The 12,994-nt window shown below is 55.0% G+C and overlaps 2 protein-coding genes across 2 annotated transcripts; both read right to left on the bottom strand.

The window, feature by feature from the left end:
- Positions 1 to 5,127: 5,127 nt before the first annotated feature.
- Positions 5,128 to 8,666, bottom strand: KVR01_008862 (uncharacterized protein). Its single transcript, XM_044784121.1, has 7 exons — positions 8,586 to 8,666; positions 8,069 to 8,500; positions 7,091 to 8,018; positions 6,918 to 7,030; positions 6,677 to 6,856; positions 6,296 to 6,620; positions 5,128 to 6,231 (listed from the first exon to the last, which is right to left on the bottom strand). The coding sequence occupies exons 3-7, from the start codon at positions 7,286 to 7,288 to the stop codon at positions 5,608 to 5,610; spliced, it is 1,440 nt and encodes a 479-aa protein (XP_044642629.1). The 5' UTR covers positions 7,289 to 8,018; positions 8,069 to 8,500; positions 8,586 to 8,666; the 3' UTR covers positions 5,128 to 5,607.
- Positions 8,667 to 9,461: 795 nt separating this feature from the next.
- Positions 9,462 to 12,732, bottom strand: KVR01_008461 (uncharacterized protein). The gene is made up of 3 exons (XM_044785444.1): positions 12,451 to 12,732; positions 12,087 to 12,400; positions 9,462 to 11,996 (listed from the first exon to the last, which is right to left on the bottom strand). Exons 1-3 carry the CDS (start codon positions 12,525 to 12,527, stop codon positions 11,734 to 11,736), a joined length of 654 nt encoding a protein of 217 aa, XP_044642228.1. The 5' UTR covers positions 12,528 to 12,732; the 3' UTR covers positions 9,462 to 11,733.
- Between the last annotated feature and the right edge of the window lie 262 nt (positions 12,733 to 12,994).

Here is a 12,994-nt window from a genome sequence, read left to right as displayed (position 1 = left end):
GGTGTTATCGTATATGTTTGCTTGTTATTCCCGGGTGGATAGCCGGGGCGACGATGGATCTTAGATGGTGAGGTGTGAGCTGTTTGTTGTTGGTTCTGGGAGATGACTGGTGATGGGCCATGCCAGTGCCCGCGTGCGTGCCCATGGAGTCGCCGTCTAGATACATAGTTACAGTGTGTAGGGTGCCAACACCCCCTGCCCCTCTCTCTCTCCCCGTGTAGGACCAAGGGGCAAGCAAGGCTTGCCAAGTGTCACACGACATTTTTGTGTGTGTTTTGGGCGGGTTTGTGTGGCCTGGACGGGATGTCTGGCCTGGATGGGTTTTGTGAAGGGCCGTGCTTGGCTCCTTTGCATCATGTGTGTGTGTGTGTGTGTGCTCGCTTCGCCACCTGGATACAGTCTACTGGTGGCACTAACTAAGGTGCCTGCTTAAGTACTCTGCCGCCCAAGTAAGCACTGCAAAGATGACTACCAGCCGCAAGGCTAGGGACTGGTCACATGCGTTAGCATGTTGTGTCCTAAGACGTCTTTCATGGCTCTCAGGGATGGGACGCTCGCCTATCCACGTCTGATACACACAGAGGCCGCGGGCTTTTGCCACGTCGGGCTGTTGTTGTACGCGGATCATCTGGGCAAGTCCTTGAGGACGTTTTGATGCTCCAGATCTTGTGAACTCTGTGACGAACCGAGGATCACCCGCCTGTTTCATCTTTATCCCGTTGGCGAACAAAGCCGGTGGTTGATATTCCATTTGGTGCACTGGATCTTCTCCAATGCCTTTGGGGACATGGATCCCGGTGACTAAATGTGAAGCTCACCTATAACCACGTACTGGTTCTTGGTTTCACCTGCGTGTATGCCTAAGGCGGGCAAGCACGGCCTGAGCGATAGATACATGGAATAGTTGAGGCGGAGACCTCGGATGTGCTGCTGTCGACATCGGGATGATGCCTGCGGTCTACTACGGTAGTATATCGGAAGCTGAACAAGCCATTCTGCAACGCCCAGTTGAAGGAGGAGCCGGTCACCAAACTCCTCCATGAGATTCGTGATTCTTTTGTCTTGAGGTAGTCGGCAAAGACTGCCTTGGGGCCCGAGACTTTGACTCAGCGCCACAAACGTGGCTTCCTGGGGGTGGGGGTCAAACTCGCTGGGGAGGAAGTTCCCGAAGCCTGTCGCGCGGCCGTTGAGACCATTCTGAACACGACGTCTCAGCCTTTTGACGCGCGCTCAAGCTCGGCGCGGTAATGGTACTTCACCTTGAAGACATGGACGCTGAGCGGGAAGACCGACGTCAACGTCTCCGGGCTAATTTATTGGCTTTGTACGCACCAGTCTCCAGAAATGCTTGGAGAGCCGGTACACCGATGCTTCCACCGGCTTAGAGGTAAGTCAGATAAAAATCAGCCTCAACCGCTGGCAAGCTCAGGAAGAGCTGAGCCGGAAGTGACCAATCAAGGGCCAGGGACACAGGACACATACTCCGATGAGCAATACACTCTTGAATGCGGCCATTTTCAACGAAAGTCCTTTCACCTTAAGATTGGAACCAATGTAGAATGATTTCTAATTTTCGAAGGAGTATCTGAAGTAACAGGCAAACCCTTTCCTCGCGGCTAGAATCTAAGACGAATTAAGTAGATTCATGCCTAGCCCAACCCCCTCCCGGCGAACACGATTTGTGCGTCTCCCATCAGGGCCCATTACTCTTCCGGCAAGTCACTCTGAATTCACTCGAATCATTTTACAAACCCGCACTGACGCTTGACTCATTGATTGCTAATATCTCTGGTTTCAACCCCCAATGCCCCTATGTCGCCGAGCCCACATGCTTTCAGACAACGTAGAGACCAAGTTCCTCGAACACAACATCGAACTCTGTTCACCTACTTCAAGTTACCTAGGTAACTAAGTACCACTGCTACCACACATTTCCCTGCCAAAATACTTATTTTGTGTTCTTCAAATAACAGGGAGATTCTACTTAGACTAGTTAAGCGACAAGTATCTCTAAAATACGCGTTTTGGAGGGAAGCGGGCAGACACCGTGGCTACCAAGTTAAAGGACCTTGACGCAGCAAGTCTTATTCTCTCCGGCATATCGAAGCACTTCGACAGCAACCTTGGGGGTATAGAAAATGTAGTAAATATGTTTCGAACTGCGATACCCGGTTGGTCAGGTGATGTGGTGCAACGGTGAATGATGGTTTACTCATCAAGCAGTTAGAAAGTTGGGGTCACCAACTATACCCGACTCGGCTTGAGGCCCTTCCATGCTACGTGTTATTCGGACGTGAAATACTGAATTAAACTGCAGCTAATTTGTTGGTCAAGTCCGAGGGCCAACCTTTTCCTACTGTTGTTCATTGATACGACAATGTCTTTCGTATTAGGAGATTTGTTGCACGTTGGATAAGACTGACCTGTGGGTGGGTTGACATCCTGTGTTGAAACCAACGCTCGGGGGTTCATCCGGTGAAATCAATGCTGCAAAATTATTACCTACTTAGGTAGGTAAGCTACTGAAGCAGAATCTGGAGAAGGCACTCTTTTTGATGGGTTGGCTAGCTGCTTGGGGCAACTAACCTTTGGAGACTTGTGTAGATATTTTGGGTTGTTTCACGGTTGCTCACGTATGGTATTCTCTCTGCCCTGCGATTGGCATTGTGCTTTTCTTCAAGAGCTGGGTCGTGAGCGTTTACCACTGTATGGAGGCGTCACATACACATACATATGTACACACTCTATGTATGTAAATTAGAGACCGACCCACTTCTGGCGGCGCCTCCAACTCGCCCTGAGCCTCAGACTCTCAGACGCATATCAGGCCGCGTGACGAACTGAAGCAATTTTAGATCCTCTTGGTCAAGATTGCCCCTTTTATCGGAATGAACATGAAGGACAACCTTGTGGCCGTCCGCTATGATACATTCGAGCAACCAATCGAGGATCCTATGTTTTTTGCTCCCCCCTCCCCGCGGTATGACCATCACGACTCCGAGCGCTGAACGCGCGCGGGGAATCCACCTCTTACTGCGGCAACGTGTGGTTCCTAGGCTTCTTCCCCGGTATGCCCTACCAGCCACTATGACGGGTACGAACGCGGCTTCATGCAGCTCTACACGCCAGTCATTGGCCTCGGGTTCCTTCATCCAGAACTGAGAATGCAGCGACCTCGAGTCCACATGCATGCTCGAAGCTAATATAGAACGCCTTGATGGAGCCCAGTCCTTGCCTTGTGGCCCTGGTATCGAGTGCACATCGACGAGCTCCAGAGTCTTACCATCGCAAGTAGGCTCACGGCCATCGCGTCGCGGGTACGGCCACCGGGGGCGGGGGCGGAAGATGATCCGTTTGTTTGCATGCCGGGCGAGCTGCCCTCCCTCCCTACCTACCTACCTGTTGGCTGATAAGGCTATGTATGACTATCCGTAATCCTGGGCGAACTTGGCGAGTCTTGTTAGAGTTTCGAGTGATATGATGAGCCTCATGTGAGGGTGGTTAATAGTGCCCATCATGGGTCGCGTGGCCCAAGCACAATGACTAGTGTCGATAGGTCACGAATCGAACTTTCGATAGGGTTGCAGTGCGTGTTTTGTTGGTGTTCTGTCTTAGTTCTGGAGGGCGCCCTCGGCAGCGAGGGCGCCAGCTATGTGCTAGCTATGTGCCCGTTGTACGTTCCATGGCGACAACTAGGCTTCGCGATTACCTGGGTAGTACTCATGGCCATAGTATACTGCCACTCGGTGGACCTTGACTGGGCGTGTCGGGCACCTGCGAATAATTTGTAATTTGCGTTTGATAACATCTAGCGCTGCGAAATGCCGTCAGCGGCGATCTACTACCTCATATATCGGAGCCGGACCTGTTCCCAAAGGGTTGTCAGTCTCTTCATCTACAGTTCGATATGACGACTCCCAAGCCGCCAATAACGTTACCTACATCATGTGCCAATACTCCAAGGTCCCTAACGAAAAAAGCGCCAGGTTAGCTTGTGAGTGTGGCGCAAGCCTCTTCGCTCTTAGTTTCTTTACTGTTGTTTTGAATACAGCACGAGGACAAAAAGACCGCTAACAGGGGGGACACCAGGTTCAGCTTCAGTGGCCACGACGGACAGCTCACATTATGCTTGGTGAATAAATTACTCGTATACCTATTCCAAGATCCAGTAGGTACGTCTATATGATATTATATCAAGTGGCCGGATATACTCTCGAGCTGGCGCCTAAACCTCGTGTCTCCTCTCTTTCCTGCCGCGCGCCACCAAAGAAAAGCCCGCCAAAATCGAAGCGAAAACCGCCCCAGGGTTTCACAGTCGAGCGCCACAACAGCCAGCAGCCACCAGATCCAATTCATCCGAATCGCCCGCCGACAGCCATCGCCAAGGGAGAGCGACCGCGCCGTCTCGTGTGGGCATAGCGCGGTTTCAATAACCCAAGCCGCGAGTTCGTCCGACGGCGAACCCTCTCGCCCGCACTCTGGGCGGCGGAGTCCCCACAAAAACAACGGCGGTCCTCCTTGCCCAACGGCCGCCTATCGCGATTGGGCGGGGCCCGATGTTTCGCAACTTGGGACAAACCGAATTTAGAAGCGGATGCTTGCGGCGGCGGGCGGGGGGTTGGGGAGGGCGAGGGGATCTGCGCGGAAACAAAAAACCGATCGGAACGGACGGCAAGGGGGGGGGAAAACCTTGGAAGGCTGGGTGCATGTGCCCGGGCATGTCTGTGTGTGTGTGTGTGTGTGTTTGTGGAGGAACTGCCGCCCATGTGGCATTATGGTTTTTTGGCCTTGCTTTTTGCCTTTACTTTCGACGAACGGCTGCTTCTTTGGTATTGGATTTCGGGAGGCATCGTCTACCCGGAGGCTAGAAATATGAAATATCAGGGACCGAGGCTTGTGTAATTACATCTGACCGACCTCCCAAGGAAGGCATCAGGTGATCTGGAATACCAAGCATCGGAATCTTTCAGACTCGGTCTCAGAACCGCTTCGGTCACTGAGAGTTTGGCACCGTGTGAGAAAGACTGAACAAAAGCGGTTGTCACGCCCGCGGCGGCAAGACCTAGAACTGAATGTTGGTCATTTCTGACAAGTTTGTAGATGAAGATTTTCCGTTTGAATTATTATGTTGAAAGCTATCTAGGTATCTGAACCCAAGAAGAAGAAAATAGGCCGTTAAAACCTTGACTGGCTATCCATGGGTGCGCGAGCACCAAGTAGCGACTGACTGCCTGTGAAGCAGCAGCAGTGACCTGAGAGCACTCCGCTCGTTCTCCGAGCCTCGGCGGCTCTCTGAGTGATTGAAACTCATAGAGAACATCACTGGCGGATCGAGTCCGCGCGAAACGCGGCGCAGCATCTGCTGTACGGCCGCAGTCTCTCCCATCCGCCCCGCCCCCTTTTGTTGCCTCCGCCGGTCCTGTCCGGCTAGGGGGGTCCAAGGGACGGAGGGAAGTTGTCTGTCCTGCCTTGTCCTGATCCAGGACAAGGGCTTCTCAAGAATGACGGGACATCGCATTTAGAGTGTAATACCTCCTTTTTGCGAATTTTGATCGCCCATATGAATTAAATAAACGGGTATCTTGCGCTCTTGCTCTTTTACTTTTTTCACCCATTACCGAATGCGCTCTTGCGCGCCTTGTGTACGCTGATGTGCCCGTCCTCGTGCGGGATAAACTGATAAATGCTGCTCATGTGCTTCTGCGCCTCGCTCGCGAAGCTCGCGTCCAGCACGGCCGTGCCGATCCGGGGCAGCGGCTTGTTGAGGTCCAGGGGCCTCGAGCTGGCCGTGCTGTGGCGCGGGCTCTTGACGACGTTGAGTGGGGGCGGGACCGCGGACGCGGCCGAGGCCACCGAGAGGTGATCGTCGTCGACGGCGGTAGATGTGGTGGCGGTGGTGGCGGTGGTGATGGCGGACAGGGCCTTGCCCGCCTTCAGGGTCGAGACTGTGCGCGGCGGCCGGGTCGGCGTGGGCATGCCCGGCATGGGCGGCCGGGGCTGCATCTGCATGACCAGGCCCGAGGCCGACTCGACGTCGTTGAAGGTCGCTTTCGAGTCCCTCGCGGTCACGAGCCAGAAGTCGGGCTCGAGGCCCTTGCCTGTTGCTGACGGCCTGTCGAAGGGGTCCCTGCGGCTCTCGGCCGGCTTGGACAGCCAGTACCTCGGGTTCTCGAGCATGATTGGGAGGTAGCGGGCGACGAAGGGTTTGATGGCGGGTATGGAGGCGCAGATCTGTGAAGGTTACGATGAGTTTCTTGGACTTGCCTGGTGTGAGTGCGCCTAAAAGTTGACTTACAATGCCAATGTATAGCTCAAGTGCGCTGACAAGAATGATAACGTATGAATTCCATGTCAAGTCCCGAGCGGGATCCGTGAGCGTGATGTGAAATATGTAGGTCCTCACGGCGCCTGCTGCTGTGACAAAAAGACCACCCGTAAAGAGGCTGACAATAATAATTTGTTGCTTCCTTGGCAGCTTGAGCCGGGCTACATATGGCATTGGGAGTATGACGATGAGGAAGTCAGTGACGGTGTTGATACATCCAGCAGCCAGCAGGTGTCGTTCTTCGTTGATGCAGTTCTGGGGGGCGAATGAAAGCGTCCAGTAGTCTGAGACTGGCCTATTCGCTTGGTTAGTGGGAATTATCTACTTTGAAGAGGTCAAGGAGTTATGTACCGGCATTGAAAGGTGGTGATGAAGAAGAAAATCAGGCTGTCTGAGAAGACAATGGCTGCCAGCGCTAGTACAACGTATCTGTAGCGGCTCTTCTCCACGGCTACCACTCGGTAAATGAGGGACAGCATTGACAGCTTAGTCAATGATGTTGAGACGTCAAACAATAGCTGGTTTGCCAGGCTAAAAGAGTACGATTGTCAGCGATGAGTTGGCAACGACGGTCTGCCACCGAAGCTCCTACCTGAACTGCAAGCTCTGCTTGGTCGACTCTGGGGGGATATCCCATATGTGAGTACCCCAGCCGAATTTCGTCATGGCGAAGAATGAGAGCACAGCAAACGCCGCCGTTGGTATCTGCTTTTCTGTCAGCTTTGGCCTGGTGAATAAAGGCGACCACAGGTGAGAAGGCCTTACATAGGCGAACATTATAAGCACGTCATCCAGCCCAAAGCCCCGAGATATCCGCACGCGGGTGTATATGCGGATGATGAGGATGAGCGTGACGAGCCCAAGCAGCACGGAGAGGATGATGGTGGCCGCCGGTCCTCTCCTCTCGGGGTTGACATAGTTGGGCGTGGGCCAGTTCTGCAGGGTGGACAGAGGGAAGAACATTGTCGTTTTGGGTTGATGATGGACCGGCCAGCTACCTTCGCCGAGCGGGGAAAGGACTCGGTGCGGGCAGCTGGGAAGGTTTTCGAGAAGAAGGGAAGAAAAGTGGCGAGTTCTTCTAGAGGAAAGAAAACGGCCGGCGGAGGAGTGGAGTGGTGGGATGGACCGGCCTCTTTCAAGCAAACATCAAGACGAACATGTTCACGGTGGGCCGCCAACGTTTGTACCACCGAGTCAGTCTTGACCTTTGGGGACCGAGAGAGGGTTTCGCAAGAGAAAGGAAGTGCTCTCATCCGGTCGTCTAGTGGCTTGCGTAGTACTTCAGACAGAAAAAGGAAGGGGGCGGAAGGCGGTGGTGTTGCGTTTGACACCAAGGGCCCTTGACCCCATGTGGGCGCCGGGAAAATCATCATTCGGACGTAGTCCCTGTCCAGGCCAAGGACCCTATCTATGTCGCTTCGGCTCCGGACGAAATAGCATGAGTGCTATTGTCCATGAGACCAGCAGTTGTTCAGTTGACACCAGCAGACAACTGCTGATGGGAGTTCAAACAACCCGGCGGCGACAGCCGGCGTCAACGGGAAGAAAGAGCCAGGCCCAGGCATGCCTGGCAGCTACTTTGTGGTGCCACATCCCTGACGACGAGCACGGATGCCTGTGCGTAAGAGAGGAATGCTACAATGGGTGTCATGAGGCACAGATGTGGCCCCCCTCCCCCCCTGGGAGTGGGCAGCTGCGGACTGGTCAGTGTAGTCCTCGGTATGGGGATCGAGAGTGACGCACGGTAGAAGTGTCAGCCACACAATCTTCGACCCTTGGCCAATCCACCTTGTGCGTTCGGTTCTTAGTTTTCCGACACACCAGTTAGTTTTCTTTTTGCACGATGGGGGTGGCATTGTTCCAGGTAAGGTAAGCCATATCTTGTCTCGCACCCTCCTGTGGGTGAGCTATCATTTTGGGCCGCCGGGCAGGCTGACTCCGACCTCCAGGGGTGTGTGTGTGTCCATAACCTCTCTCGGTCTGAGCCGGGCGGCGCGAGATCACGCCCCCACAGCCAGCAGCAGGACACTTGAGATGCCTCGCGGTGTACCAAATTTGGCAGCCCTTGGGATTGGATGTTTTCTGTTTGTGCATTAATGGCAATGCTATGAGAAGACCAGCACCAGGAGTGCGGTCGAGAATACCTGGGGTTTTGTGGCTAGGGAGCAGGGGGAGCTGGATGCATATTAGCCTCCGGTAGTTGGCAGCTCCTCGGTGTTTCAAGGAGCGCACGGGCAGTGTTCGTGGTCGTCAAACTCGCCTGGCTTGATTTTAGTGTGGATCTGTCACACTGCTAGGAGCGTAATTGAAATCTTGGGAAACGATGGTTGCGACCCAGACAAACATGGCGAAACGCCCCAAGAGTGTGGCACTCAGCTAATCGCGTGCTGTGGCACGCAGCCTCGCCCCACCTGTGTCTGGCTCAGGCCCTGAGGCTCTGAGGCTCTGAGGCTCTGGTGCGGTGTTGAGTGGTGGTCCCAGTGGACTAGTAATTACTCTTGCAAGTCATATCCGCGAGCAACTGTGCACTGATCGACGTAGCACACGCTTGGACGCCAATGTTACCTTGAAAATGTGTGGGAATACAGACAAGATCCATCCAGTCGCGATCTTTGCTCCCCACTCTTCCTTGCCCTACCCGGGCGAGCGAAGGGCTTGTCGGGACTGGGCTGCATGCTCACTCCCCTGCCGACCGATGCTTAGCAGCTATCTTGGGATCGAGGCAGTTTGTGCTGTGCTGGCTGTGTCTTGATACCGGATCTCAGAAGCCTCGCCGGTCGTGGCGTTTCAATATAGGCAAATATCTATATCACAACACAAAAAAGAATGCGGCGAACTGGCCGTAGTGGTGGGAACCATAATTGGATTCAGGCTAGCCTTCTTGACTTTCGGCGGCGAGCCACTGCGCGCGCGGGAAAGGAACACGAACGCCCTCGACAGCCTATCGATCGGTGACGCATGGGGAGCGCTCCAACCTCCGCGGCCTCTCTTTTCAGACTCCGCCATGCGAGAAGTTTGTTATAACTCATCCCCAAGTTTCCGCTCCGACTTTCCGGAACAGGACTCAGACGCTCGCTGCTAACCCGCAAGCGCAGGACGAGCGGCACAGCTGGCGAGGCAAGCGAGACCCGACACTCGAGACCTGTCCGCGAACTTCCCGACGAGGCAGTGGAACCCGCATCCCGCGAGCCCTGGGGCCCGCCATCCTATTGTCCGGGACATTCCCGCATGACGGCTGGCCGAAGGACACCGGAGATTTTATACGACTGTCTCGCATCGCATCGTATCCATCCCTCAGGTGCCATCCCACCCCCACTGTCAGATAACGGCTTCCGATGTCCCTGCAGCACGTCAGGCGGCTCTGGTTGCCAGATCTGGTGCTGGAAGTCCGGCCCTATGGCTGGCCCGAAGCCGGGCGGGAACAGATCGAGTTGCAAGGCCAATCGGAATACATTTATTTGAGCGATGCCCTGCCCAGCTCCACCTGCGGCTCACCAAGACGGGCTCCCCGCAGTGACCGGGTGCCAGGATTTTGACCGGACAAGGCGACTCGAGTGAGCCACTGTCCACAGAAGACGAGTCTCTGCTCAGTGAGGGCCCTTGGGGGAGAGACTTGCACTCTGGTATGGAGATGCAACCCTGACGTGGGCGCCCGGGTTTCGGAAGTGGAGGACCCCTGTGAAGATCCTCGATAACCTCGCCCACCCACACACAGGAAACGCGTATCGGTGAGTGGCCCGCCGCCCTCCCCCAGCAGCCGTTTCAGACCGGGCAGGCCTTCCTCTGGAGCTGCCACCGCCCGCTGCGAGGGATCCCACGTGAAGAGCCAATCGCTTTCCAGGCATCGAGTTTGACAATCCGGGGGTTCCCTCGACAGCCCCTTGGTTCCCGAGCAGATCAAGAGCTAGATCCAGAGCTTATTGTGTGCTGGCCTGCCCTTGCCTGCTCTGCCAGTCTGCCCAGCCAGCCAGCCCGCCCGACGGCCTTGCCAGTGGTGTGGTGAACCGTTTGCGGGACTGCATGATGACAGATGCCAGTGATCTGCGAACTGTAACCAGCTGCCTTTTGCGCTGGTGGCCTACGGCCTCTGTGTCGCTCCCTCGGACTTGGGGAAACTCCCGCCAGCATCCATTTGGTTCATGCTAATATGTGATCTAAGATCTGCGGGCGGGCCAGACCACACCTAGCCAACCAAGCTCGCACGGCAGTGTTGGCGAGGCGACTCTGCCGCGTGGTGAAAAGACCCGACCCAAGGGGCCCGAGGTGCACGCGATGCAACGGTGGGGGGACTCATTGGTCCCGCCCGCGGCGCCGCCGGCGGCCCTGACGTCTGTCATTCTGGCTCGTGATGGTGGTAAAAAATTGAGCAGTAATAAACATGGAGCGTGGCATCCATCTGGGGGTGTGTACACCATCCGGCTGACGTTCCACCAGTTCGTGGGGTTGTGACGTGACCCCGATGCTGAGACGCATCTCTTGAGACGCGCCGAGCTACAGTGGGCGAGTTGGCGAGTTGGCGGGCAGGGCCTCACGATCATAGACGTCAGTTCTCAACTGCCACCGACTTGAGATGAGCTGGATGTTCGGCACGAGAAAGTAGATCGCCACCGGGAGATGATTTGTCCCTCTGCGAATAGCATCGGCACAGGGGGGCTATCTTGCTCGGACTGACGTCTTGTGCTATATGTTCATCAACTATTCATTGGGAGAACTGTGGTGGGAGCTGCTCCTCCAGACACGGCATCAATGATTTCGCCATGGGTGTTGCCCGATCATCATGAACCCAGATTCGCTAGGGTGATCCTCAGATTGCGTGGGCAGAGGTGCATGTGACTCTGGACTTCCACAGATGGTTCTGATGCCCGAGCGAGGCACGGCATCACGGCCCGGCAAGAACGGCACCCTCCGCTTCATGGGTGTGCGAGGCCTAACGTCGGGCAGACACGATCGTGAAGTTGCAAATGCGGGTTCTTTCCCGCGACAGTCGCCATGAAACCGGTGACTCGTGGAGGCTTGGTCAATGGAGTAATGTTAGTCAGGACGTGTGACAGGGTGGGGAGGTTGTTAGAAGATTTGTCGTGCAGTGCAACGTAGTCTGTGAATTGGAGAATCCACATGTCTGGGAAGAGAGGGACAGAGGTTGAGAGGGAATCACATCAGTGGGGTAGTAGGATTCGATGCAACTGTTCGCACCAATCGCGAGTTTCCTGGTGTGATTGAACATCGTCACGCAACGTTTTTCACGGGCGACCAAGTTTTTGGGACAGGTGCAACATTTGATCGGCCTCAGAGAGTCCAAGTCGTGTCTCATTCATAGTGATTGTCTAACTGATGTGTAGCACCGAAACGAATACCGATCTTCCGAATGTTGCGAAGATCTCCGTCACAATCACAGATGCGACGCCAGCTTAGTAGAGACGCTTGGGGGGAGACATGGAAGCCTTGATGGTCAGGCTTCCAACGTTCTGCCAGCCCTTCTTCAGCAGGGAGACGAGGTAGTTGATGGCAAGCATGATGTTGCCGATCAGCTCCTCCTGCTCCATGCCGACGTTGCCGACGGCGACACCCATGCAGAGAACCTTCTTCAGCTGGAACTTGATGGTGGACTTGACCTCGGTGATCTTGTCGGTGAGGTTGTCGGCGTGGGAGACGGGGGTGGGGAACTTGCCGGCTGCACGTTCTGTCAGTATTCATGTCTTTCCTTTTTTTCTTCTTCATTTCTCCTTCCCGCCAGGAGAGTCGGCGGTGGGGTTTTACGTACCCTTGGACAGACCAGGACCCAGGAGACGAGGAATCTGCTTGATCAAGGTGTCGGAAGCGATGAAGGCATCGTACTTGCGGGCGAGCTTCTTGATGAGCTTCTTGTTCTTGTTCAGCTTCTTCAGGTCGTCGGCGGACATGGCGTCGACACCACCGTGCTTCGCACGGTCGATATCGTGCTGGTCACCCAAGATGCAGATGCTCATGTTGGGGCGGGGCACCGAGGGCAGCTTGATGGTGCCGGAGAAACGCTTGTCACGCTGGGGGTCATAGTTCTTGAGGCCGATCTGGAGCTCGACGGTCTCGAGGAAGTTCCTGGGATGGTCAGCTCGCTGAATCGTCGCAAGAGAAGCCTTGTCACGAACCTCTTCTTCGTGTTCTCCGAGTAGTCGAGCAGCTCAGCCACGTTCTGGCGCACTCCGGCGACCGTGATCTTCGACATTTTGACGGTCTTCCAATAGAAATCTGGTGGTTCTAATGGTGAGGATTGTTGCGCCTTGGCGTTGACGAAGTTTGTAGATGAGGTTGACTGGGTGGAGCGGGCGAGGCAGTCGAGATTTTTGGAGCGGTAGGGACTTTTCGACCGGGCGGTGGGGACAGCGCTGGTTGGTCAGGATAAGTGGGCTTTGTCACGTGATCCGGCGCGGCGGCAAAGCGCTCGAGAGGCTGCAAACCCAGGAAGACATCGGGCAGTGAAGCGATATGCCAGCAGTTCAAATGTAATTGAATTCTTTGCTTGATAGAGAAAGTACAGTCTCTTGACCTCTGATGCCATCGAAATTGTTGGAGCTACATGCTGATGAGAACGGTTGCCGTACGGCACGGTAGTCCAGATTGCCCCCGCAACTGGGTTCACGATGTGGTCGCCCGTAGTTTGTAATTTTTTGTAGCGAGTTAGCCAAACCAGTA

Source organism: Diaporthe batatas (genome assembly GCF_019321695.1).
Source record: "Diaporthe batatas strain CRI 302-4 chromosome Unknown Contig00010, whole genome shotgun sequence".
Lineage (NCBI taxonomy): Eukaryota > Fungi > Ascomycota > Sordariomycetes > Diaporthales > Diaporthaceae > Diaporthe > Diaporthe batatas.
This window is presented reverse-complemented; position numbering and strand designations above follow the sequence as displayed.

What these genes read in the sequence shown, in the direction of transcription:
- KVR01_008862 (XM_044784121.1), bottom strand. Translation starts at nt 7,288, where the DNA reads ATGTTCTTCCCTCTGTCCACCCTGCAGAACTGGCCCACGCCCAACTAT. An exon ending in AAGCAGAGCTTGCAGTTCAG is followed by an intron (nt 6,857 to 6,917) that starts GTAGGAGCTTCG and finishes GTACTCTTTTAG; the next exon opens with CCTGGCAAACCAGCTATTGT. An exon ending in ATCACCACCTTTCAATGCCG is followed by an intron (nt 6,621 to 6,676) that starts GTACATAACTCC and finishes CCAAGCGAATAG; the next exon opens with GCCAGTCTCAGACTACTGGA.
- KVR01_008461 (XM_044785444.1), bottom strand. Translation starts at nt 12,527, where the DNA reads ATGTCGAAGATCACGGTCGCCGGAGTGCGCCAGAACGTGGCTGAGCTG. An exon ending in TCGGAGAACACGAAGAAGAG is followed by an intron (nt 12,401 to 12,450) that starts GTTCGTGACAAG and finishes TGACCATCCCAG; the next exon opens with GAACTTCCTCGAGACCGTCG. An exon ending in GGGTCCTGGTCTGTCCAAGG is followed by an intron (nt 11,997 to 12,086) that starts GTACGTAAAACC and finishes CAGAACGTGCAG; the next exon opens with CCGGCAAGTTCCCCACCCCC.